Raw genomic sequence first — 26,358 nt, forward strand, 5'->3', positions numbered from 1 at the left:
ACTCATTTAGCATCAACACCTACTCTAGACCTTGTTACTTATACTTTTTGGGGCTTTATCATCCTTATGGAGACACGAGATATTGGGGCATAATCTTGGCTTCTTTTTCAGGTATGAGACTACATTTTGTAAACTCATATATTGTCTATTGTTACATTTCTCCAATCAATTATTTGTTTTTACTTTATTATATATATATATATATATATATATATATATGTCTCTCTCTCTCTCTCTCTCTCTCTCGCTCTCTCTCTATTTATATATATATATATTATTCATTTATATTTTGCCAATAAAATTATAGTTTCTTATTATTCTAATTCCCTGGTTATTATCATTTATCCAACATTTTATGGAATTTCTTTGGTATTTGATGTTGTATACAGGGATGATAATATTATTTGTATTATTCTCCATGGAAATTTTCTTTGTAGGTTTATAAGGCTACTTTCACACATCAGTTTTCTGCATTCAGGCACAATCCTTTTTTTTTCCTGATCCAAAGGATCCGGCAAAAAAATGCAAAACCGTATCCACCGGATCCGGTTTTTAACGGATCCGTTATGCCGGATGCGTAAAAAACCGGATCCGTTGGATACGTTTTGCATCCGTTTTTTTGATGGATCAGTTTTTTTAATTAATTTGGTGCATGCGCAGTTAACAAAAACGGATCCGGCAGCCGCATCCATTTTTTACCGCATTGCGCCGGATCCGGCGTCCATAGGCTTTCATTGTAAAACATGCTGTATCGCGCCAGATCCGGCGCGATGCGGTTTTTTGGCCGGACAAAAAAACGTTGCAAGACACGTTGCCTCCGGCCGCCGCTTTAATTAATTTTGCCGCATCCGGAAAAAAACGGATGCAACGCAAAGCCATCGGGTACAATGCGGTAACAATGCAAATCTATGGGGATAAAACGGATGCGGTACCGGATCCGTTTAACCCGTTTTTTTCTGGATTGTGCCTGATGGAAAAAAACTGATGTGTGAAAGTAGCCTAAGTCAGACATAGAGGCCTGCAGTAGGCATCCCAGCCATCATGAAAATGCCATTGGCACTCTGCAATCATGTTGCAGGGGGGAAATGATGGTTGGTAGAACAGACATCTTTCTCCATTTTTCAACCTCTTGAATGCCCTTATCGTGTTGTTGCTCTTATTGCCGTAATTGGACAAGATTTTGTAAATTCAATCTGTCCAAGGGGGGTATCCAGAGCGCAGGAAGCCATGACACTTGCCTATTTAGCTGTAAATCAGGTCTGGTGCCAGCACACAGCTAAAGTGCGACAACACTATATGGATTAGGCTTAGGAGCTGAGCCCGTCCATTCAGCGTTGAGCAACTGGTGAGATTGGATCTCGTTCTTATTGCGCCAGTTTAACCTCTTAGATGCCACTGTCAATCATGGCTGCAAAATTTAAGGGGTTAGCAATGGGAGTGGGCAGTCGTTCCTGATGCCTATAGTTCATCCACAACATGATCGTGTGGTCATATCCACCAGGGGAGCTGAAGGCCCCTGTATCCGCCATTTTACTACACCTATGGAGCTGATGGTGGAAAAGCTTCATAAGATGTGGTCAAATCTACCAATATAATATTTTATAGGTGATCAAGTGATCGTAGATTTAAATTATCAATAAGGGCTAATTAAAAAAAAATTATAAAAGATTTTTAAATAATATTTAAAAAAAAGTTGATATCACCCTTCCCTTTATTATTCCACATTATTTCGTTTTTTTTATAGATTATTTAACATATTTGGTACTCTGTGTGTGTGTAATTATCCAAATTAAAAAAATGTCTAAAAAGATGAAATTAAACCAGATAAAAAAAACATAAGTACTTAAAAATAGTTTAAAACAAAAAAAAAACCCAAAACAACAAGAAGCACCTATATAACGTTGTTAAACAAAAAAATAAAAAAAAACATTTTTTTTAAGTAGTAAAACAAGACGTGCAAAATTAGGACATGCGAGGAGAAGTAGTTTTCCAAATGATTGAAAAGCTCACAGATTAAAGATCATTGGTGTAGTCCAGGTCTAGGATACACAAACTTGGGTTGCAGCATTTAACATATTGCAGTACCAGCTGATACCTCTGTGGGGCAGGAAAGGATTTAAAGATGTTGGTTACACAATTGTATCATTTGAAGAATTTTTAGTAAAATTAAAATGACAGATTTCAATCAAGGGAGGAAATGTTAAAACAATTTACGGGTTGCCGTATTTTGCACAATTGAGCAATATGGGGGCTGCACTCTCTAGTGTAAATTTTTAAATTGCACAATGCAAGAAAGAATTACAAGTGCATCTCCATAAATTAGACTATCAACAAAAAGTTAATTTATTTTAGTAAATCAATACAAAAAGATAAATGCATATATTATATAGAGTTATTACACAGAGGGATCTATTCCTATATATTATATAGAGTCATTATATACAGAGGGATCTATTCCTATATATTATATAGAGTCATTACACACAGAGGGATCTATTCCTATATATTATATAGTCATTACACACAAAGGGATCTATTTCCATATATTATATAGAGTAATTACACATAGAGGGATCTATTCCTATATACAGTATTATATAGAGTCATTCCACACAGAGGGATCTATTCCTATATACAGTATTATATAGAGTCATTACTCACAGAGGGATCTACTCCTATATACTTTATAGAGTCATTACACACAGAGGGATCTATTCCTATATATTATATAGTGTCATTACACACAGAGGGATCTACTCCTATATATTATATAGAGTCATTACACACAGAGGGATCTATTCCTATATATTATATAGTCATTACACACAGAGTGATCTCTTGCTTCCTATGACTCTATATAATATATAGACATAGATCCCTCTCTGTCTAATGACTCTGTATAATATATAGGAATTGATCACTGTGTGTAATGACTCTTTCCTTGTCTGCCTGGTTCTATCTCTCTGTCTGTATTTGCATCAGTCTATCTGTCTCAATCTCTGTATCTGTCTCTCTCTCTCTGTCTCTTTGCCCGTCTGTCTCTTTGCCCATCTGTCTCTTTGTCCGGCTGTCTTTTTGCCCAGCTGTCTTTTTGCTTTTTTGCGCGGCTGTCTCTTTCCCGCTCTGTCTCTTTCCCGCTCTGTCTCTTTCCCGCTCTGTCTCTTTCCCGCTCTGTCTCTTTCCCGCTCTGTCTCTTTCCCGCTCTGTCTCTCTTTATCCGTCTCACCACCGACATCTTTTTACCTCCTCACACATAACATTCTTATACTAACAGTTTATTTTGTTCCTATAGCAACCACTGACAGTTGCTATTTATAGCCTGCAGCTCCCAGCTCCATTCAGTTTAATGGCTGCAGGATTTTTGTAGAGTAACTGGAAAGCACGGGGTTAAATTTTCCTGCCCAAACATAGTCTGTGACGTTCCCTGAGTCACATGGAGTGTCTGTGCAAAATTTCGTGATTGTAAATGCGACGGTGCGGATTCCTTTAGCGGACATACACACATACACTGAGCTTTATATATTAGATATAGAAATAGATCTCTCTGTGTGTAATGACTCTATGCAATATATAGGAAGAGATCCCTCTGTGTGTAATGACTCTAATATAATGGAATGGATCCCTCTGTGCGTAATGACTCTATATAATATATAGGAATAGATCCCTCTGTGTGTAATGACGCTATATAATATATAGGAATAGATCCCTCTGTGTGTAATGACTCTATATAATATATAGGAATAGATCCCTCTGTGTGTAATGACTCTATATAATATATAGGAATAGATCCCTCTGTGTGTAATGACACTATATAATATATAGGAATAGATCTCTCAGTGTGTAATTACTCTATATAATATATAGGAATAGATCCCTCTGTGTGTAATGACTCTATATAATATATAGGAATAGATCCCTCTGTGTGTAATGACTCTATATAATATATAGGAATAGATCCCTCTGTGTGTAATGACTCTATATAATATATAGGAATAGATTCTTCTGTGTGTAATAACTCTATATAATATATAGGAATAGATCCCTCTGTGTGTAATGACTCTATATAATATATAGGAATAGATCCTCTGTGTGTAATGACTCTATATAATATATGCGTTTCCCTTTTTGTATTGAGTTACTGAAATAAGTTAACCTTTTGATGATATTCTAATTTATTGAGATGCACCTGTAGGTGTTATTTTTTTCTGCCAAAACGTGAGACAACCCAATAGAACCCAATGGGTTCTAGCAATGCACCATGATTGCTGTTAGAAATTAGTCCTGGTGGGATAGTGCCAGAAATATGGACCTCATTTATCCAAGCTGTCTAACATAGCAAAAACTATAGCACACAGAGATCAGCTTTAATTTTTTAACCCTTTTCCATATTTGCACTTCCATTTTTTTCCCTGTCATTGTTCAAGGTGAGTTGTAGTTTGAATGACGCCATTGAATGACATTCATTATACCATTCAATGTACTGGAAAACAGGACAAAAATTGGAATTGCAAAAAAGAAAGATGCTTTTTTTATTATGGCATTCATTGTGAAACACAATTGGTCTGGAATCACGAATCTCCAGATTAATACAATTGCAGCGATGCCAAACCTGTGGAGGTTTTGTTTATATTTAGAGTTGAGAAAAAATTTGGAAATTTGTAATAAAAAAACCCCAGTTTTTTTTCATTACATTTTTATACTTACTTTGTTAGAGTGGAGTGAGGGCTTTGTTTCTTTGAGGGCCAATTTGAGTTTTTTTATTAGTAACATTTTGGGGTAGATACATTTTAATCGCTTCTTACTGCATTTTTTGGCTGCAATTACCGAAAGTGCACAAGTTGGGCATTTTTATTTCTTTTTTTTTTCTTTACGGCATGTACCAATTGGTTTAATTTAATATTTTGATAGATTTGACTTTTACAGACGCAGAGATATCAAATATGGTTCTTTTTTCATTTATTTTTTTATTTTTAATCATTGTTGGGGAGAAATGGGGAATTCGAAGTTTTTTACATATTTTTTATGTTTTTCATATACTTTTTAATATTTTTATGTTGCCTTTATGGGACTTAAATTTGTAATCATTCGATCATTTAAAGTCTTACACAATATACTATCGTGGTCTCTTATGAAGCCGGTGGCTGAGCTTCTAAGGAGCACTAAGATTCAATGCCGGTATATACCGTATATGTATGTTTATACAGTGCCTTGTGAAAGTATTCAGCCCCCTTGAATTTTTCAACCTTTTCCCACATTTCAGGCTTCAAACATAAAGATAAAACAATTTAAATTTTATGGTGAAGAATCAACAAGTGAGACACAATTGTGAAGGTGAACAGTATTTATTTTAAATTTTTGTAAAAATAATAAACTGAAAATTGGGGCGTGCAATATTATTCATCCCCTTTACTTTCAGTGCAAGTTCTTTGATGATCTCTGAATGATCCAATGTTGTCCTAAATGACTGATGATGATAAATATAAACCACCTGTGTGTAATCTAGTCTCCGTATAAATGCACCTGCTCTATGATAGTCTCAGTGTTCTGTTTAAAGCCCAAGGAGCATCATGAAGACCAAGGAACACAACAGGCAGGTCTATGATACTGTTGTGGAGAAGTTTAAAGCTGGATTTGGTTACAAAAAGATTTCCACAACTTTAAACATCCCCAGGAGCACTGTGCAAGCGATCATATTGAAATGGAAAGAGTATCATACCACTGCAAATCTACCAAGACCCGGCCGCCCATCCAAACTGTCATCTCAAACAAGGAGAAGACTGATCAGAGACGCAGCCAAGAGGCCCATGATCACTCTGGGTGAACTGCAGAGATCTACAGCTGAGGTGGGAGAGTCTGTACATAGGACAACAAACAGTCGTACACTGCACAAATCTGGCCTTTTTGGAAGAGTGGCAAGGAGAAAGCCATTTCTCAAAGATATCCATAAAAAGTGTTGTTTAAAGTTTGCCACAAGCCACCTGGGAGAGACACCAAACATGTGGAAGAAGGTGCTCTGGTCAGATGAAACCAAAATCGAACTACTTGGGCACAATGCCAAACGATATATATATAAATATATTTAAAGCAACACAGCTCGTCATCCTGAACACACCATCCCTACTGTCAAACATGGTGGTGGCAGCATCATGGTTTGGGCCTGCTTTTCTTCAGCAGGGACAGGGAAGATGGTTAAAATTGATGTGAAAATGGATGGAGCCAAATACAGGACCATTCTTGAAGAAAACCTGTTGGAGTCTGCAAAAGACCTGAGACTGGGACGGAGATTTGTCTTCCAACAAGACAATGACCCCAAACATAAAGCAAAATCTACAATGGAATGGTTCACAAATAAACGTATCCAGGTGTTAGAATGGCCAAGTCACAGCCCAGACCTGAATCCAATCGAGAATCTGTGGAAAGAGCTGAAAACTGCAGTTCACAAACTCTCTGCATCCAACCTCACTCAGCTCCAGCTGTTTACAAAGGAAGAATGGGCGAGAATTTCAGTCTCTCGATGTGCAAAACTGATAGAGACATACCCTAAGCGACTGCAGCTGTAATCGCAGAAAAAGGTGGCGCTACAAAGTATTAACTTAAAGGGGATGAATAATATTGCACGCCCCAATTTTCAGTTTCTTATTTTTTATAAAAGTTTAAAATAAGCAATAAATATCGTTCAACTTCACAATTGTGTCTCACTTGTTGTTGATTCTTAGCCATAAAATTTAAATTTTTTATCTTTTATGTATGAAGCCTGAAATGTGGGAAAAGGTTGAAAAATTCAAAGGGGCCGAATACTTTCGCAAGGCACTGTATATATATGATATATTATTTTCCTGATGAAGGAGACTTTTGTTCTCCGAAACACGTAGACCTAAATAAAATAGTGCATTTATAAAATCAACAGTTCATTCATTCGGTGACAGTGCGGCATTAACCGCATTCTCCTCTCCGACATTGAGTATTAACTCACGCGGGGCTGTGGCAGCCGCCATTCTTAGGGGTTCTTTGCACGTTGCGACATCGCTAGCATCGGCTAGCGATGCCGAGCGCGATAGTACCCGCCCCTGTCGCACATGCGATATCTTGTGATAGCTGCCGTAATGAACATTATTGCTATGGCAGCTTCACATGCACTTACCTGCCCTGCGACGTCTCTCTGGCCGGCGACCCGCCTCCTTCCTAAGGGGGCGGGTCGTGCGGCGTCATAGCGACGTCACACGGCAGGCGGCCAATAGAAGCGGAGGGGCGGAGATGATGTAAACATCCCCCCCCCACCTCCTTCCTTCCACATAGCCGGTGGAGGCAGGTAAGGAGATGTTCCTCGCTCCTGAGGCTTCACACACAGCGATATGTGCTGCCGCAGGAACGAGGAACAACATCGTATCTCCTATTGGTGCGACATTATGAAAATGACCGACACTACACAGATCACCGATTTTCGACGCTTTTGCAATCGTTTATCGGCGCATCTAGGCTTTACACGTTGCGACATCGTTACCGGCGCCGGATGTGCGTCACTTTCAATTTGACCCCGACGATATCGCAGTAGCAATGTTGCAACGTGCAAAGTACCCCTTAGGCTTACATAGGGGTTGTAACTGGCACAAGCGCACTAGGTGAGTTTCTTTTTTTTATGTTCAGTCCCTAAAAATATCTGGTAAGGCCCTATTTGCGCTCTCCTTCCTCAGTTACTATTAGGAGCACCAAGATGGCAGACGAGGCCTTCACCATGCTCCTGGCCGCCATGGTAACACATCAGTTTTTCAGCATTGTGTTGTGGGGGGCCGATGGGAGCCGGTGTAGTGGCACACAGTGATTGTACTATGTCAATGATGTTGACAGTGATTTGAGACAGTTTTGGTAATCAAATATCTGAATACTAGACATGTCGGGGCCCTTTCATAGGAATAATAACATGTCCACCACTAGAACAGTGCAAAAATCAAGTGTTAGACCAAAGCTCCATGAATCCAGAATCAATGTTTTCGTCATTGTTATCCATGGATTCAGTGGGCCGCAAACACGATAAAATTGACTTTGTTGCTCATAGCAACCAATCACAGCACAGCTTTCAATTCTGAAACTGCACTGGCAAAATAATTGTTGTGCTGTGATTGGTTGCTATGGGAACATAAAAACCCACTTTTTTTTATTAAAAAACAAAAAAAATATCCATAGACGAGTCCTATTCTGGTCTGTTATCTTGCAAAAGTGACAGGAACATGTGTGTAATTGACTCGCCCACCCCAGGGCTATGGGACACCCGGTGCCGGGCCGGACTAGTCCGGTGGTAGTCAGTGGTGGCTGGGCCCGGCTCCGTGGCCCTGGCGGGTGTCAGTAAAATATGTGGCTTGCTTGTTAATGGTTGTGTTCGTGACGCCACCTGTGGTATGCGGCTATTAAGCCGCCGCTGCTGTGTGAGGCCTCCGGGAAGATGTTATGGCAGCAATGGTGGTACTGCTCCCCACAGGTGGAGCAATGCCCGGGGCACAGTTGGTGCTTGTGAAAGTCTATGGTGCTGTGTGACTAACACGGTGCAGGGCCGACAGGCGAGGAAAGAACCAGGCACAAACAACAGTCTCTTTACCTTTTCCTCTTTTACTCTGGGAACAGTCCAGTCCTGGGAGACCGTTACAGGTGGTGATGGGGATCCGGTCGGCCTGGAAGTACTTGGGGTGATCTTTCTGGCCAGCTGAGTATGAGGCCTACTCCTGTACCTTTCTTGGTGATGATAGGACCCTGCTTCTCTGAATCCAGCAATGGCCCTCTTCGCTGCTGGGACCAATAGCACGTCCCTTCCCTCTGTAGGTGGCTGCGCAGGCCCGCTCCCTGGTGCTTCTCCGCTGGGGTCCACACCGGGCCCTGATGCTGCAGCTGTACCTTGGTTGTGTCTGGGCCAGGGGCTTGAAGCTCCCCTGCCCTTCGGATTCGGCTACCAGGGACGGATTTTATACCCTGGCAACCACAGACTCCGATGTCCGAGTCTCTCTGCTGCCTCTCAGCTACTCCTGCTTCTCTGGGCCAAACTGCTCCAGCTCTAGGTCCCAGATTCACAGGACAGCTCACTCTGTGTCTGTTCACTTCTGCTGCTCCCTACAGACTAACTAACTCCTCCCCCAGGTCAGGCTTAAGGAAGCTCCCTGAAACTTCAGGTTCAGAGCTCCCCCTACTGGCCTGAGGGAGAAACTGCGGTGGATGTTAACTTACTGGCCAGTAGATTTCCCCATTACCTCCAGGCTCAGCATTAACCCTCAGGAGGACAATGCCGTTGTGGCGACCAGGTCCTAGGGCGCCACACTCCCCCTTAGTTAAATTCAGTACTCCCGGACTGTAGAAACAAAACATAACATGTCATACATTTCATCCCAATATGGGAGGCACATTCTCTTTAACGTTACAATCTTAAACATTTCTATAAGAGTCCAGTGTGGCTCCCTGCCGGGTGTCCATTACACTGCTCCATGGGGGACCCGCCGCGATCAAACCCCCAACGTAGGCTCTGGGCGTGCGTCAGAGCATTGATGACCCCACTCTATGCACGCCGGACGGGTTTTTCTTCAGGGGTGTTTGAGCACACTGGTGCTAACTATGAACAATTTAGGTGTTGGCCACCCATAGTCCAGTGGCCCAATTGTCCATTTTCGCAATCAAAGAAAAAGAAAACATTTTGTGCACAACATGACAGACATTTTGCATAACTATTTACACTCTAATAAGTACTCTTTACTTTATACAGTAGACTCCCTATACCTTAGAGGGGGTTGTCCCCGAGTGCTGCGCTGGGACCTACGTAGCTCTGGTGTTTGCCCCTGACTACGTGGTGCGTCTTCTATCTCAGCACTACAGGTGGGCCTAACCCCAATAGGTAAGCGTGATGGTTGCCTTTGTGGTCCAGGAGTCGCCAAGGGTATGACAGGTTCACCACTGACAGGGGGTTGATCCTCCTGTTCCACTGCTGGCGTGTCATCTCGTGCTGGAGCGGACGATTCTTTAGGTGGATCCGGAACCTTTTCTGTTTCTGGCTCGACCAACTGCGGAAACGCCAAAACTGGTACCACTATGGCATTGTTGATTCGGGTCCAAGTTTTGGGGAACTTCCCAAGGATGGTTTGAATCATCTCCCCTTCTTTCTCTTGACTTTGGGGACTTCCTTGTACTCCTTCCATTTCTCTTTGGATTCGGCACCGTTCAGGGCACGCTTTCAGGCGGTCTCGGGAAATTGCTTGACAGGTCTTGCCTTCATCTTTGCTTATGAGGCATACCTTACTATTGCCAAAGTTGGAGGGGATAATGGTGTAGGGCTCGTTTTCCCACTGATCATCCAACTTATGCGTCTTCCGCTTCTTCTTGAGGACTTGTTCTCCAGGTGCTAAGGGAGTTGCTGGGGCTGTTTGATTGTAATGCTGTTCTTGCCTCGTTCTTGCTTGAGACAGGCTCCTTTCCACGCACTCCTGGACCTTACGGTACCGCTGCTGCCGTTCTGCATCCCAATCCTCTATTTCTTGAACCGCCTCAGGCGACACAGTCCCCATCTCAAAGTCTACAGGCAACTTGCCTGGTCTGGCTCGCATCAGGTAAGCGGGGCTGCAGTTGGTCGAATTCACTGGGATGTGGTTGTACAAGTCTACCAGATCTGGCAACTTTTCTGGCCATTGGTTCCTCTCTTCCAGCGGTAGGGTCTTCAGCATATCAATAACCACATGGTTCATTTTCTCGCACAGTCCATTGGTCTGGGGGTGGTACGGTGTGGTTCGAATTTTCTTACAACCGTACATGTTACAGAACTCTTGGAACACTTCAGCCTCGAATGCAGGACCCTGATCCGTCAGTACCCTTTCCGGATAGCCGTGCGGTCGACAAAAGGATGCCTGGAACGCTCTAGCTGCCGTCCTGGCTGTCTGGTCCTTCACAGGCACTACTACCAGGAAACGAGAGTAATGGTCCACAATGGTGAGGGCGTACACATAGCCTGACCGGCTTGGTGTTAGCTTCACGTGGTCCAGGGCCACCAACTCCAGGGGCTGCTTCGTGACAATTGGCTGTAGGGGAGACCTTTGGCTGGCATCATCCTTCCGCCTCAAGTTACACGGGCCACAGTCTCGGCACCATTTCTCGATCATCTTTCTCATGTGCACCCAGTAGAACCGATCACGGAGTAAGGCCTCCAACTTCTTCCACCCGAAGTGCCCGGCGTTATCATGATACGCTGCTAGGACCATTGGAGCATCCCTCTGCGGAACCACTATCTGCCAGACAAGTTCATTTGTTCGATAGTTGACATATCTCTTGCAGAGCTTGCCCTGGTAGGTGAACAGTCGTCCCCTCTCCTTCCACAGCTGCTGGGCTTCCTCTGGAGCGTCTGGGCCAAGATGGGTCTCAGCTTGCGCTAGCTTCTCTTTGACCAATCGCACGGCCGGGTCACCATTCTGTGTTTCTTCCCAATTATGGTGGAGTAATGGATTGACCGAGACCTCGTGCTGGTTTAAGCGCTTCACTCCCACAGCATGCTCACACTGTGAAACACCCTGGTGATGGAAAGCCGGTAACTCTATCTCTTCGAGTTCATCCAGGTCTTCTCCAGACTCGGGTAAGTGAGGCATTCTGGACAGCGCATCAGCATTGTTATTCTTCTTGCCAGCCCGATACTTGATGGTAAAGTCAAAGTTAGACAGCCGGGCCATCCATCGCTGTTCCATCGCACCTAACTTGGCTGTTGCCAGGTGTGTCAACGGATTGTTGTCCGTGAAGATGGTAAACTTGGCCGATGCCAGATAGTGCTTGAAGCGTTCAGTCACTGCCCACACAATAGCGAGGAACTCCAGCTTGAAGGAACTGTAGTTTTCTGGATTCCTTTCCGTGGGCCGAAGCTTCCTACTGGCGTACGCTATTACCCTCTCTCTGCCTCCCTGTACCTGGGACAGAACTGCTCCCAGTCCCACGTTGCTGGCGTCTGTGTACAGTATAAACGGTTGGCTGTAGTCAGGGTAGGCCAGAATTTCTTCTCCCGTGAGAGCCCCTTTCAGCCGGACAAAGGATGTTTCCAATTGGCTGCCCCATTCAAATGGAGGGCTCTGCTTCTTAGCCTGCTTCGGCTGGCCCACCAGGAGATCTTGAAGGGGCGCTGCTATCTTGGTGAACCCATCAATGAACCTTCGGTAGTAGCCCACCAGTCCAAGGAACTGCCGCACCTCCTTCACCGTGGTGGGTCTTGGCCAGTCCTTAATTACCGTGACTTTCTCCGGATCAGGTGCCACGCCTTCTGCGCTGACCACATGACCCAGGTACTGTACCTTTGGCTTCAAGAGGTGACATTTGGACGGCTTGATCTTCAGGCCATATTTCGACAAGGACTCAAACACTTCTGCTAAGTGCTTCAGGTGGTCCTCATAAGTCTTGGAGTAGACTATTACGTCATCCAGGTACAGCAGCACGGTTTCGAAGTTGTGGTGGCCCAAGCAGCACTCCATCAACCTTTGGAATGTCCCTGGGGCGTTGCAGAGCCCGAATGGCATACAATTGAACTCACAGAGACCCATTGGTGTCGTGAATGCAGTCTTCTCCTTGTCCGCCTCTGCCACGGGAACCTGCCAATACCCACTGGTGAGATCCAAGGTGGAGAAATAGTTAGCTGACTTTAAGGCTGTTAGTGACTCCTCTATTCTGGGTAGTGGATAGGCATCTTTATGTGTAATGCGGTTAATTTGCCTGTAATCTACACACATTCTCATTGTACCATCTTTTTTCTTTACGAGCACTAGTGGAGCTGCCCAGGGGCTACAACTATCTCTGATAACCCCAGCCTCCTTCATTTCCCGTAACATTTCCTTGGCACACTGATACTGTGCGGGGGGTACAGGGCGGTATCTTTCTTTAATGGGATGATGATCACCCGTGGGGATTTGATGTTGAACCCCTTTCACCTGCCCAAAATCTAGGGGGTGTTTGCTGAAGACCCGCTCGTACTCCTGTACCACCCGGTAAACCCCATGCTTTTGGTGTGAGGGGGTGGAGTCGGTGCCCACATGTAATTTTTGGCACCAGTCTTCCGGCTGCCCCTTGGAGCCATTGTCTTCCGCCTGGTCGGACGGGATCAAGGGTTCCACTGCTTTAATGGTATTGTTACTGACAGTGTACAGTTTTGCTACGGTGGCGTACCGGGGCAATTTGGCCTCCTCCTCCCCACAATTCAGGACACGGACGGGCACTCTCCCCTTGCGGACGTCCGCTACCCCTCTGGCTATCAGGACTCCAGGCCTACTGTCTGAATACATTGGTTCTACCAAGGCATGGTAATCCTGACCCTTGAGGCCTATTGCTGCCCGACACCATATCAACATTTCACTTCTTGGGGGTATTACAATGGGGAGGGGGTCACTTACCCTCACACTGCCAATTTCTCCTCCGGCCAGCTCTACCTGCTGCCTCCTCATCAGGGCTCTGATCTCCCTCTGTAGGGCACGCTGCTGCCCGGAGCTGGCAGTTTCAGACGCCTGTTGTAACAAAATTATCACTTCGGCAATACAATTTTCTATCACATTTGTACCAAGAGTTAGCAGTGGGTCAGATTCTTTGCGATCAATATCTACAATTATCATCCCCTGACATGGCAATTCCACCCGCCCCACTTTAATGGTTACTTCTTTGTACCCAATTTGAGGCAAGGGCTGACCATTACTGGCCACAATTGTTAAATCATCATCTGGGCCATGGTCAATGTCTGAATCAGCCCAATATCTTTTGTACAGTTTGTGGGGGATGGTTGTTACCTGGGACCCCGTATCCAGGAGGGCATTCAAAGGGATTCCATCCAGCACAATAGGAAGGACCGGTCGTCCTCCCACATACTTGCTGCGGCTGGGGGTTGAGCCGGGCTTCCTTACACCTGGGGGTCGGCTCCTGGCCCCAGGCTCGGCCCATTTAAAGGACAGCGTCGTGCAATGTGGCCCGCCTGGTTGCAGTTGCGGCAGATCGGTTGTCCTGTTGAATCGTACCGGTCTGTGTCTCTGCCTCGGGTCGGCGGAATCCTTCTCTGTCGCATCCATGGGACGTCCTCTGGGCTGGAGGCCAACTCGATTTTCGCAGGCGAGGGGGTCATTTGTAGAGACTGCACGGTCTTGGCAAGGGCAGCTACAGTCTTGGTCAGCTCCTGGACCTGCTGTCTGAGCTCTGCAGCGGGATCCTTATCCAGGGACTGCGCCTCGGCCCCTGCAGTGGCTCGTGTTGCAGGCACCACCCCAGGGTACGTGATAGCAAGAGGCCGGAGGGGTACTGGGTCATTCGGTGTAGATTCTCAGTACCCTGATGGCCTGGTCCTTAAACTTGGCAAAGTCCAGAGCAGGGTTCTGCAGGACCAGGATACGCAGCTGGGTCCTGTGGGCATCTGACAGGAGCCCCTCTATGAACTGCTCAGTTAGGAGTTTGTCTTCTTCACGTACACTCTCTGGGTCCACCTGTTTAACTGCTTTCAGGGCCTCTTGCAGGTTTAAGGCATAGTCCCGTATGCTGTCTGTGGCCCGCTGCTTGCACCCAAAGAATCTCATCTTTATCTCTGCTGCGGTGCGAGTGTCAAACGTACTCTTTAGCTTGGCCAGTATCTGGGCTGCTGTCCCTTTATCTGTATCAGGCCATGACTTCGCTTCATGCTGGGCTGCGCCGGCTAGCTGTCCCATTAATATGCCCATCTTCTGGCTCTCAGTCAGCGGATACACCCGGAATAAGCTGTGCAGGCTTTCTCTGAAGTCACTCAAGGTATGGGACTCCCCGGAGTATTGCGGCAGCCATTCTGCTCCCGGTATGTATGGCATGGTGATCGGCATTACCGGCGCTACAGTGGGGGCCGGGGCGACGGCGACTGGGATTGCTTCTGCTGGTGCTGCGGCGTCTCGGGCTATGGCAGCCACCTGCCCTCCCTCTGAGTCGGACATCTTCCTCCCCCTTAGTGAACCTTACCAGGCTCCGTTCACTTTTCAAATTTTCTTCCGGGTCGCGCGGGGTTAACAGCGCTCTGCTCTGATGGCGCGCTCCCTTCGCGCTCTTTGTCAGGCACGCCCCCCTTCTTCCTGCGCTCGGCGAGGCTAATGGCGGCGGTGGTCTGCAGCCAGTACACAGTCTTTTAAGCACAATTCCGGCAGGCGCACAGTACCCGGTGGGACCGGGCACGAAATCCTGTTCGTGACGCCAAAATTGACTCGCCCACCCCAGGGCTATGGGACACCCGGTGCCGGGCCGGACTAGTCCGGTGGTAGTCAGTGGTGGCTGGGCCCGGCTCCGTGGCCCTGGCGGGTGTCAGTAAAATATGTGGCTTGCTTGTTAATGGTTGTGTTCGTGACGCCACCTGTGGTATGCGGCTATTAAGCCGCCGCTGCTGTGTGAGGCCTCCGGGATGATGTTATGGCAGCAATGGTGGTACTGCTCCCCACAGGTGGAGCAATGCCCGGGGCACAGTTGGTGCTTGTGAAAGTCTATGGTGCTGTGTGACTAACACGGTGCAGGGCCGACAGGCGAGGAAAGAACCAGGCACAAACAACAGTCTCTTTACCTTTTCCTCTTTTACTCTGGGAACAGTCCAGTCCTGGGAGACCGTTACAGGTGGTGATGGGGATCCGGTCGGCCTGGAAGTACTTGGGGTGATCTTTCTGGCCAGCTGAGTATGAGGCCTACTCCTGTGCTTTTCTTTGTTATGATAGGACCCTGCTTCTCTGAATCCAGCAATGGCCCTCTTCGCTGCTGGGACCAATAGCACGTCCCTTCCCTCTGTAGCAGGCTGCGCAGGCCCGCTCCCTGGTGCTTCTCCGCTGGGGTCCACACCGGGCCCTGATGCTGCAGCTGTACCTTGGTTGTGTCTGGGCCAGGGGCTTGCAGCTCCCCTGCCCTTCGGATTCGGCTACCAGGGACGGATTTTATACCCTGGCAACCACAGACTCCGATGTCCGAGTCTCTCTGCTGCCTCTCAGCTACTCCTGCTTCTCTGGGCCAAACTGCTCCAGCTCTAGGCCCCAGATTCACAGGACAGCTCACTCTGTGTCTGTTCACTTCTGCTGCTCCCTACAGACTAACTAACTCCTCCCCCAGGTCAGGCTTAAGGAAGCTCCCTGAAACTTCAGGTTCAGAGCTCCCCCTACTGGCCTGAGGGAGAAACTGCGGTGGATGTTAACTTACTGGCCAGTAGATTTCCCCATTACCTCCAGGCTCAGCATTAACCCTCAGGAGGACAATGCCGTTGTGGCGACCAGGTCCTAGGGCGCCACATAAGGCCTTGAAGAAAAAAACAATCTTGCATCTACAGCATAAAAATCTGACCAAATTTCTCCTAGCTTAGGTTGTTTGTGCCGTCTAAGGAAAGCTTTGTTTCCTGAAAGGGGAAGCTTTCTTCACTTAAAGGGATTTTCGCCTTTCAAATATATTTTGCTCATGGTCTCAATGTCTTGTACTATACAAACCCGGCTGGTCCTGCACTGAGAATATGCCACTGTCCCGGTATCAGTTGATCGGCTGCAGTGGTGAAGACACGACAACAGCACTGCAGCCAATTACTGAATTCAGTGGTTCTGCCATAAAGTAATTGTACTATACAAACTGTGCTTTACTCACCGTCCCCTGGTCCAGCATTGAGACTCTGCCGCTGCCCCAGTATCTGTTGATTGGCTACAGTGGTGAAGAGACAATAACAGCGCTGCAGCCAATTACTGAACTCAATGGCACTACCATAAAGTAATTGTACTATACCAACTGAGCTATACTCACCATTCCCTGGTCCAGCACTGAGACTTTGCCACTGCCCCAGTATCAGTTGATTGACTGCAGTGGTGAAGACACAACAGCAGTGCTGCAGCCAATCACTGAACTCAGAGGCTTTGCCATACAGTCATTAAAAAGAAGCCCTGTAATCAGTCACTGACTGCAGCACCCTGATTATAATGTCAACAAAACATAATGTAATTCATTGTTTTACACTCATTTATCAGAGATCTATAAATATACATGTGAGATAATCAGATAGGTAATCTCTCATTAATTACAGGGTGTGTCCTCTACTTAATAGCTCCTTTGTAGAGAATTATAAACGCTATCCATTAAGTTCTAATAGGATGTGACAATTTCTGGGGTTATTGTTTTTTTTTTGTGCAGAATAGCGCCACTCTTGTCTCTGGTTGTGTCTGGTATTGCAGGTCAGTATTATTCTGTTTAAGGCTTCATACAGACATCTGCTTTGTTCTCGTACTTTTTTCATTTGTGAGATGGATCTAATTTTCATCCATTATTGGTACGAGTCCTTTTTTTATCATCAGTCTAATATTTACAAACTTCTCTAATCTCTACCCACTAAACAATAAAAAACCAGCACTCAGCAGATGGATGGTGTCTTCTGTTCCTTTTCTTACAGACCCATTGATTTGAATGGGCGAGTTTGATCCATGCCTCGGTCCATAGACTATAATAGGAACATGTTCTATGCGTGAATAATGGACGTCTGACGAGACCTACTTTTAAGAAGTGCAACACCAGTATATACATCTGTTTTGGAAAAAATTAGACCCTTTTATCTAATCTCATACAACTCCAAGTTATTTTGGGGACTCAGGAACCTCGTCTGTTCACAGCACTAAGTAACCTTTGTAAAAACACCTCTTAAATGGCTATTTTCTATTGATGCGCGAGCACTGCCATGCTCGGGTGCTCCGTACTCAAACTGAGCAGGTTGGGACGCTCGGATTTACGCAACTTAAGTACCAAGTATAATGGAAATCAATGGGAAACTCAACCATTTTTATGGAAGACCTTCCAGAAAAATGCTTGAGTTTTCCATAGACTTCCATTAGGCTATATGTGCCCACGGGAGATCGTACCTACGGACTTTTCTGCAGGTATTTCCGCAGGTTCACACAGCAACTCCCCGGAATCAGAGTTGTTGCTGTAAACCTACGGAAAAAGTGCGGATTTCATGCGGAATTCCCGCCCTGTATCTCCATAGTGGAGGAGCGGGAATTCCGCAAATAATTCCGCATGAATAATGGTCATGCAGTTAAGTGTGGCTGCAGGAAATCCGCAGCATTTTCCGCCTCCGCAAATACCGCAGCATTGATACAGCACTCCCCAAATCCCATAGGATAACATGGGGAGTGTCTGTACTTGTGTAAACCCGAGGATTTATCTGGAAAATCTAGAAAACCTGTGGGTTTTCCGCGGCAAAATCTGCGGTTACTTTCTCCCTTGGGCACATAGCCTTAGGGGTTCTTTGCACGTTGCGACATCGCTAGCATCGACTAGCGATGCCGAGCGCGATAGTACCCGCTCCCATCGCACATGCGATATGTGGTGATTGCTGCCGTAGTGAACATTATCGCTACGGCAGCTTCACACGCACATACCTGGTCGGCGACGTCACTGTGACTGCCGAAATATTCTTCCTTCAAGGAGGCGGTGCGTTCGGCGTCACAGCGATGTCACCGCGACGTCACTAATCGGCCGGCTAATAGAAGTGGAGGGGCGGAGATGAGCGGGACATAACATTCCGCCCACCTTCTCCCTTCCGCATTGCCGGCGGGACGCAGGTAAGGAGATGTTTGTCGCTCCTGTGGGTTTACACACAGCGATGTGTGGAGCTGCAGGAACGACAAACAACATCGTACCTGCGGTCGACCCGACATTATGAAAATGTCCGACACAGATCACCGATTTTCGACGCTTTTGCAATCGTTTATCGGCGCATCTAGGATTTACACGTTGCAATGTCATTACCGGCGACGGATGTGCGTCACTAACAACGTGACCCCAACAATATTCCGGATGCGATGTCGCAGTGTGTAAAGTACCCCTTACACTCAGTACTCGAGACGAGCTCATCCGATTGTCCGAGCTGCTCTTTTCGAGTACCCAGCATCCGAGCATGGCAGTGCTCACGCATCAGCAGTATTTCCATTTTAGACACTTAAGGCATATCCTTAACTTTTGTCCGGCTGAATAGGTACAATTGTAACTATTCCGTTTTAAAATTGCAATAACTTTTTTTTTTAGAAAATCATAGAGGGCTGAAATTTCGTGACATCTCTGCAGTTTTGGTCCAGAATATATTGGCCAAATTTCAATAAAATATCTCCACCCCCTTCCGAGATAAGGGGTCGAGATATGTTTGCATCCATTATGCAGCCTGATGAAGGTTAAAGGTGTATTCTCAGGGCTGCAGCCAATCAGTGAGCTCAGTGTGGCGCCCTGGACAAGCCAGGACGTCACAGGTACTACAACAACACACCCCACACCCCGGCTAGGCACACCGAAGTCAAACACAAATCCTTGTTGCCTCCTTCCAGGGGCTGATGTCCACACCAGGGGGTGGGCCAGGCGATTGGCCCCGCCCACCGAAGAGTTCACAGTCCTGGAGGCGGGAAAAGGAGTCAGATGAGTTTTGGAGAGGAGTTGAGGAGGAGTGAAGTGAAGTGGTAGTAGAGGAGACTGAAGACGTCCGGGTGTGTGGCCCGGACGGAACAGCAAGGTTGGCAGACGGTGGTGACCGTCTGCAGGAGAGACTGATTGGAGTGAACCGTAAGGACCGGGGACGGGCGGTGGCCCGACGGTACCGGATCGGGGAGCAAAGAGAAGCCAGCACCATTCTGCAGGGCTTACGGACCCCGACCAGGCTAGGAGTCGCCGTAAAACTGGTCAAATCCGTTAGCGAAGGGAACCTTCGGGGTTTCCCAGCAGTCAAGACCCGATTGAAGGCAACAGCTCACACCGTAAAGGGAAACACAGTCACCGCCAAGGCTACAGTTCCCAGGGCCAGAGCCTGCGGGCAAAAGGGGCTCCCTCAGCCTCCATCCAAGCTGGGGAGCGGGCTACCGGTGGGGAGCCATTGGAACCGTAAACACAACACAGGTGCAGGGAAAGGCAGTCACCATCAACCTACCGGGAGAGCTACCGCAGCCGTCTGTGGGACCCGTCCATCCAGCCGTTTGTTTTACCGGAGACTTTGCATTCATCATTGGCTGAGTGAGTACCACCGTGCCGTGCGGCACAGCGCTGCCCCCGCGACCCTGCACCTCACCAGGCCCCGTAACCCGCCTGCCATCCATCCCTACCCCTCACCGGGCCCCGGGACAACCAACCCCCCTACCCACGGAGGGGAGAAACAACATCTAAGCTGCTGCCTGTCATCGCTCCCAGGATCCCCGTCCAGAGTAGCGGTGGTGTCACAACCTCACCACAACCGTGGGTGGCATCACGGACAATATCCCTAAACCAAACCACCCCCTTTCACTCACGGGCGAGGAGCGCCGCTCGAGTCCCCGGGATCCGGCCCACCGCTCGAGCCACCACCGAGCAGCAGCCGGACCCGAGCAGTGGGTGAGCGCAGCGTCCCCTCCTCCGCCCGCGACACTCAGCGTCTCTGCCGAAGTTGATGGCACAAGCTGTAGAGCCACTGAGCTCATTGATTTGTTGTCTGCAGCGCTGCAGCCAAAGACTTAGCTCTGGACCTGGGGAGCTTTAGTAAAGCACAGGGGTTTTCCAAAACCATAAAACCCAATTAAGAATTCAGAATTTCTACTTAGGCAATATCTCAGATTAACAGTTCTTTCTTTCATCAGTCCTCCATTTCTTTCTATGGGGTTGTGACAGATTCTATTTATTGCACTTCAATATTGTTTCCCAAATGGTAATACTATAACCCAGGTATTGCTGAATGGTAGTACTAGACTTTCTGCGCTTGAGAAAGCAGAACTCAGCTTTTCCATAATCAGAATTGATAAGTAGGATCACTCAGTCAGCGGAGGCTCTGAGGACACCAGCTCATATACGGTAATACTATAGGGAATCTCTGCCGTTTATGCTTAGGACTAATATTCACAAGAAATAATAGGACGTAACAGGAGGAGGTCCAGGCTGTCACATTAGCCTGTGTACGTGCTGGAAAATAGGAGCGGCCAGGGCTGGTTAGTGAGGTAATCCTGACACAGCAAGTGCCCTTATCACAGCCTCGTATATAAACTGGAGCTACACAAGCACTGAGCCCTCTATGCAAGAGCAAAAGCACCCAGGATAGCAACAGCTGCACCAACCAAAACAGCACCACTAGCCTTTCTGCCCCAGGAACAGCACCACTAGCCTTTCTGCCCCAGGAACAGCACCACTAGCCCTTCTGCTCCAAGAACAGCACCACTAGCCCTTCTGCTCCAAGAACAGCACCATCAGCCCTTCTGCTCCAGGAACAGCACCACTAGCCTTTCTGCCCCAGGAACAGCACCACTAGCCCTTCTGCTCCAAGAACAGCACCACTAGCCCTTCTGCTCCAAGAACAGCACCACTAGCCCTTCTGCTCCAAGAACAGCACCACTAGCCTTTCTGCCCCCAGGAACAGCACCACTAGCCCTTCTGCTCCAAGAACAGCACCACTAGCCCTTCTGCTCCAAGAACAGCACCACTAGCCCTTCTGCTCCAAGAACAGCACCACTAGCCCTTCTGCTCCAGGAACAGCACCATCAGCCCTTCTGCACATTTTGAACCAGGGAACAGAAGCACTAGCCCATCTCCACTACCTTCACCAACCAGGACTGCAATACTTTTTTGTGTTCTGCTATACCAATCACACAACTTTAGCGCCGCCCACAGCGCAAGAAGCAAAGCAACTTTCCAAGTGGTCTGCCATCCTGAACTAGGTGCTATCTCGGACTTCAACCTTTGGCTCTACAACTGTTGCATTTTCATCTACCTCCTAGACTCTGTTGCATTAAATTTGTGAGCTCACTTTGCACAAGACTACTCACCCTGGCTAATATACTACCAGGTGTGGGCTACCGTATGCGCTCTGCCCAAAGAGCGTGCAAAAAGTGTCGGTCTCTAAGCCACAATATTAGCTGACAGTAGCTCTACACCTGTCCCATCACCAAAGACCTCTGAATACCAAGAGCCCAGAGTGAGGACAACCAGTTCCCACAATGGGTCGCTACACCGGGAAGACCTGTAGACTTATCTTCATGTTGGTCATCACCACCATCTTCTTTGTGGCTGAATTAGTTTCGGGCTACTTAGGCAACTCCATCGCCCTGATCTCTGACTCCTTTAATATGTTGTCAGATTTGATCTCCCTGTGTGTCGGCATCACGGCCTCCCGTGTATCTAGGCGAAAGAGCAGGGGACCCCAAGCTACCTACGGGTACGCCCGAGCAGAAGTGGTGGGGGCACTGTGCAATGCCATCTTCCTCACTGCTCTTTGCTTCACCATCTTGGTGGATTCCATACTAAGACTGGCCAAACCTGAAAAAATTGATGATCCTGAGTTGGTGTTGATAGTTGGTACTCTCGGGTTGGGAGTAAACATCGTGGGTCTTTTAGTTTTCCAAGACTATAGATCATGTATGCGCTTCTTATGTGGACGTAAAGACCAACAAGAACCAGAAGAAGCCATTGAAACCTCCAATGATCGCATCAATGTCACCCCTTACCAAGCTGGAGGCAGCCAAGGATCTGAGAGCCTGGACATCAATGTAGCAGGTGCCTTTCAGTTATTTTACAAGGGAATTTGGGATATAACTATAATGGTATTTCAATCTTTTTCCTAATATTTGCTGAAAAATGTAAGATAGATCTAAAAGTTTATTTAAAGGGTCCATGCTAAGGTATTATCAAGGGATGGGTAAGCTCACTTTCGACCGTTGAAGGCCCTTCTGAAGTCTTCTTTTTGGCAGACCATCTTGGAATTAATAGTGCAGTAATCATAAAAATCTAACAGTGCATTTAATCTTTGTACGTTTACATGTTAATATATGCGTATCCAGGGTTCTCAAGGGTTAATGGCTTCATAAATTCATAGTTGTCCTTATCTCCCGTAAACTTACAAAGTGCATTCATGTGCTCGCTGATAGCGCTCTCTGCAGATAAGAACCCTCTTTTGTAAAATGCAAAAAATGTAGATATTTTGGAAAATGTGGACTACTGTAGTGAATAGGCAACTTTACAGATGACTCGAGGATAATTCTAACAAGAGTAAAGGGCAAATATTGCACAACAGGCACCACTACTGTTTTTTTGCGGTTGCCTCAATCTTTCACTTTCTAGCACGCGCCTTAGGATATTTTGCAGATCTCTTGTCCATGTAAGCAAAAAATATTTTATTCAGTTTCATACATGGTTGACCCATTTATTTATTTATTTTAAAAGACCTTATCTTTTCAAAGTTTTTGAACTTAAAGTGTAAGTTCACTCAGTGGCGTAACTAGAGTTCGATGGGACCTGGTGCAAAATTTGGACCCGGGACCTCCGCCCCCCCTAAGGGTATGTGCGCACGTTGCTTTTTACCTGCTTTTTACCTGCTTTTTTGCTGCTTTTTCTTCTGCGCTGTTTAATGCCAAAATGGATGTGTTCTTCTATTCAAGCAAAGTCTATGGGAATTTGGGTTTCTTGTTCACACTATGTTGTTCAAAATGCTGCCTTTTTGTGGCAGAACTTTGGTCAAAAACTCAGCTTTGCAGTGCAAAACCCAAATGGTAAAAACAATTGACATGTTGCTTCTTTGAAAAGCTGAGTTTTTGACCAAAGTTCTGCCTCAAAAAGGCAGCATTTTGAACAACATAGTGTGAACAAGAAACCCAAATTCCCATAGACTTTGCTTGAATAGAAGAACACATCCATTTTGGCATAAAACAGCGCAGAAGAAAAAGCAGCAAAAAAGCAGGTAAAAAGCAGGTAAAAAGCAACGTGCGCACATACCCTAATGTTGGTCAGATGAATGTATACATTTAGCGTTCTAAATCCTATAAAGACATATGAGTTCCCTCCCCCCCATTACATAGTAATGTCCCTCGTAAATATATCCTCCATCCTAGTATGTATGCCCCTCCCATACTGGTATGTCCCCCATTCTGGCATATATGTCCCCCCATACTCAGGGCTGTATTTTGCCTTCGTGCTGCCCTAGGCACTTTAAGTGGTCGCGCCCCTTATTGACAACGTAAAACTGAGTTTTCGCACACGACATCTGTTTAAGGCAGATCTACTCTGTAAAACACTTTAAAAAACGTATCAATGAGAAATGAAGGACACTAACCCTCCCCCAATGGGGATCACCACAGGCACATCAAAACATAGCATGAGTATAAAATATTCCCACCACACCATCCCCACTTATATACTGTGACTGTCACACTGCCCCTAATATACTACACACTGCCCTCCCTTATAAATTATACCCACCACACCTTCCTCAATTATGAAATATGATCTGCACATTGTCTTCACATCATGCTGCCCCCTCCTCACAATGTCCCATGCATGCTGCCCCCTCCTCAGTGTCCCATGCATGCTGCCCCCTCCTCACAGTGTCCCATGCATGCTGCCCCCTCCTCACAGTGTCCCATGCATGCTTCCCCCTCCTCACAGTGTCCCATGCATGCTGCCCCCTCCTCAGTGTCCCATGCATGCTGCCCCCTCCTCAGTGTCCCATGCATGCTGCCCCCTCCTCACAGTGTCCCATGCATGCTGCCCCCTCCTCACAGTGTCCCATGCATGCTGCCCCCTCCTCACAGTGTCCCATGCATGCTGCCCCCTCCTCACAGTGTCCCATGCATGCTGCCCCCTCCTGACAGTGTCCCATGCATGCTGCCCCCTCCTCACAGTGTCCCATGCATGCTGCCCCCTCCTGACAGTGTCCCATGCATGCTGCCCCCTCCTCACAGTGTCCCATGCATGCTGCCCCCTCCTCACAGTGTCCCATGCATGCTGCCCCCTCCTGACAGTGTCCCATGCATGGTGCCCCCTCCTCACAATGTCCCATGCATGCTGCCCCCTCCTCACAGTGTCCCGTGCATGCTGCCCCTCTCCATGAGCTCCTAATGCTGCCTTCCTCTTTTCCATAATGACACCTCCATGCTGCCCCACTCATCATACTAAGACCACCACACTAGCGCTTATGCTGAGACCAACACACACACACACACAAACACACACACCCCACACACACACACACTACCCCACTCTTGATATTGACTCCCCTACATTGTTCCACTCCATACTGAGCCCACACATGCTGTCCCTTCTCCATAATGAGCTCCCAATGCTGCCCCCCTCTTATTCTGAGTCCTTACACTCCCCCCATAGATATTGTCATTGCTCTATCCCTCAACCCTTGTCCTCTGTCTCTAGCATTGGCCCCTCTCTCCCATTCCCCCAGCAGCAGCCTCTCTCCCCCCGCCTCCAGCAGCAGCCTCTCCCCCAGCATCAGCCTCTCTCCCCCCAGCCTCCCTGCTCCCAGCTTACCCCAGCATCAGCCTCTCTCCTCCCAGCCTCCCCCAGCATGAGCCTCCTCCAGCATCAGCCTCTCTCCTCCCAGCCTCCCCCAGCATGAGCCTCCTCCAGCATCAGCCTCTCTCCTCCCAGCCTCCCCCAGCATCAGCCTCCCTTCTCCCAGCTTCCCCCAGCATCAGCCTCCCCCAGCATCAGCCTCCCTCCTCCCAGCCTCCCCCAGCATCAGCCTCCCTCCTCCCAGCCTCCCAGCCCCCCTCCTCCAAGCCTCCCCCAGCATCAGCCTCCCAGCCTCCCTAAGCATCAGCCTCCCTCCTCCAAGCCTCCCCCTCCCAGCCTCCCCCAGCATCAGCCTCTCTCCTCCCAGCCTCCCCCAGCATCAGCCTCCCTGCTCCCAGCTTCCCCCAGCATCAGCCTCCCTCCTCCCAGCCTCCCCCAGCATCAGCCTCCCTCCTCCCAGCCTCCCCCAGCATCAGCCTCCCTCTTCCCAGCCTCCCCCAGCATCAGCCACCTTGTTCCCAGCCTCCCCCAGCATCAGCCACCCTCCTCCCAGCCTCCCCCAGCATCTGCCTCTCTCCTCCCAGCCTCAGCCTCTCAGCCTCTCTCTCTCCCCCCCCAGCCTCAGCCTCTCTCTCCCCCCAGCCTCCCCCAGCATCAGCCTCTCTCCTCTCAGCCTCTCTCTCCCCCCAGCCTCCCCCCCAACCTCAGCCTCTCTCTCCCCCAGCCTCCCCCCCAGCTTCAGCCTCTCTCTCCCCCCAGCCTCCCCCCCAACCTCAGCCTCTCTCTCCCCCAGCCTCCCCCCCAGCTTCAGCCTCTCTCTCCCCCCAGCCTCTCTCTCCCCCCAGCCCCCCCCAGCCTTAGCCTCTCTCTCCCCCCAGCCTCTCCCCCCAGCCTCAGCCTCTCTCCCCCAGCCTCAGCCTCTCTCTCCCCCCAGCCTCAGCGTCTTTCCCCCCAGCCTCCCTCTCCCCCAGCCTCAGCCTCTCTCCCCCCAGCCTCAGCCTCTCTTCCCAGCCTACCCCAGCCTCAGCCTCTCTCTTCCCAGCCTCTCTCTTCCCAGCCTCCCCCCAGCCTCAGCCTCTCTCTTCCCAGCCTCCCCCCAGCCTCAGCCTCTCTCTTCCCAGCCTCCCC

At 47.9% G+C, this 26,358-nt stretch overlaps 1 protein-coding gene across 1 annotated transcript in view; it reads left to right on the top strand.

Annotated features, from left to right (window-relative positions):
* The first annotated feature begins 20,929 nt into the window (after positions 1-20,929).
* The window catches only part of SLC30A10 (solute carrier family 30 member 10), a 34,440-nt gene continuing 29,011 nt past the window's right edge, over positions 20,930-26,358 (top strand). Inside the window, exon 1 of the mRNA XM_075339118.1 lies at positions 20,930-22,485. Within this exon, the coding sequence (XP_075195233.1) occupies positions 21,930-22,485 (556 nt within the window). The 5' untranslated portion in view covers positions 20,930-21,929. The remainder of the gene's footprint in view (positions 22,486-26,358) is intronic.

The sequence above is a fragment of the Anomaloglossus baeobatrachus genome, chromosome 3 (assembly GCF_048569485.1).
Source record: "Anomaloglossus baeobatrachus isolate aAnoBae1 chromosome 3, aAnoBae1.hap1, whole genome shotgun sequence".
In the NCBI taxonomy this organism is placed as follows: Eukaryota; Metazoa; Chordata; class Amphibia; order Anura; family Aromobatidae; genus Anomaloglossus; species Anomaloglossus baeobatrachus.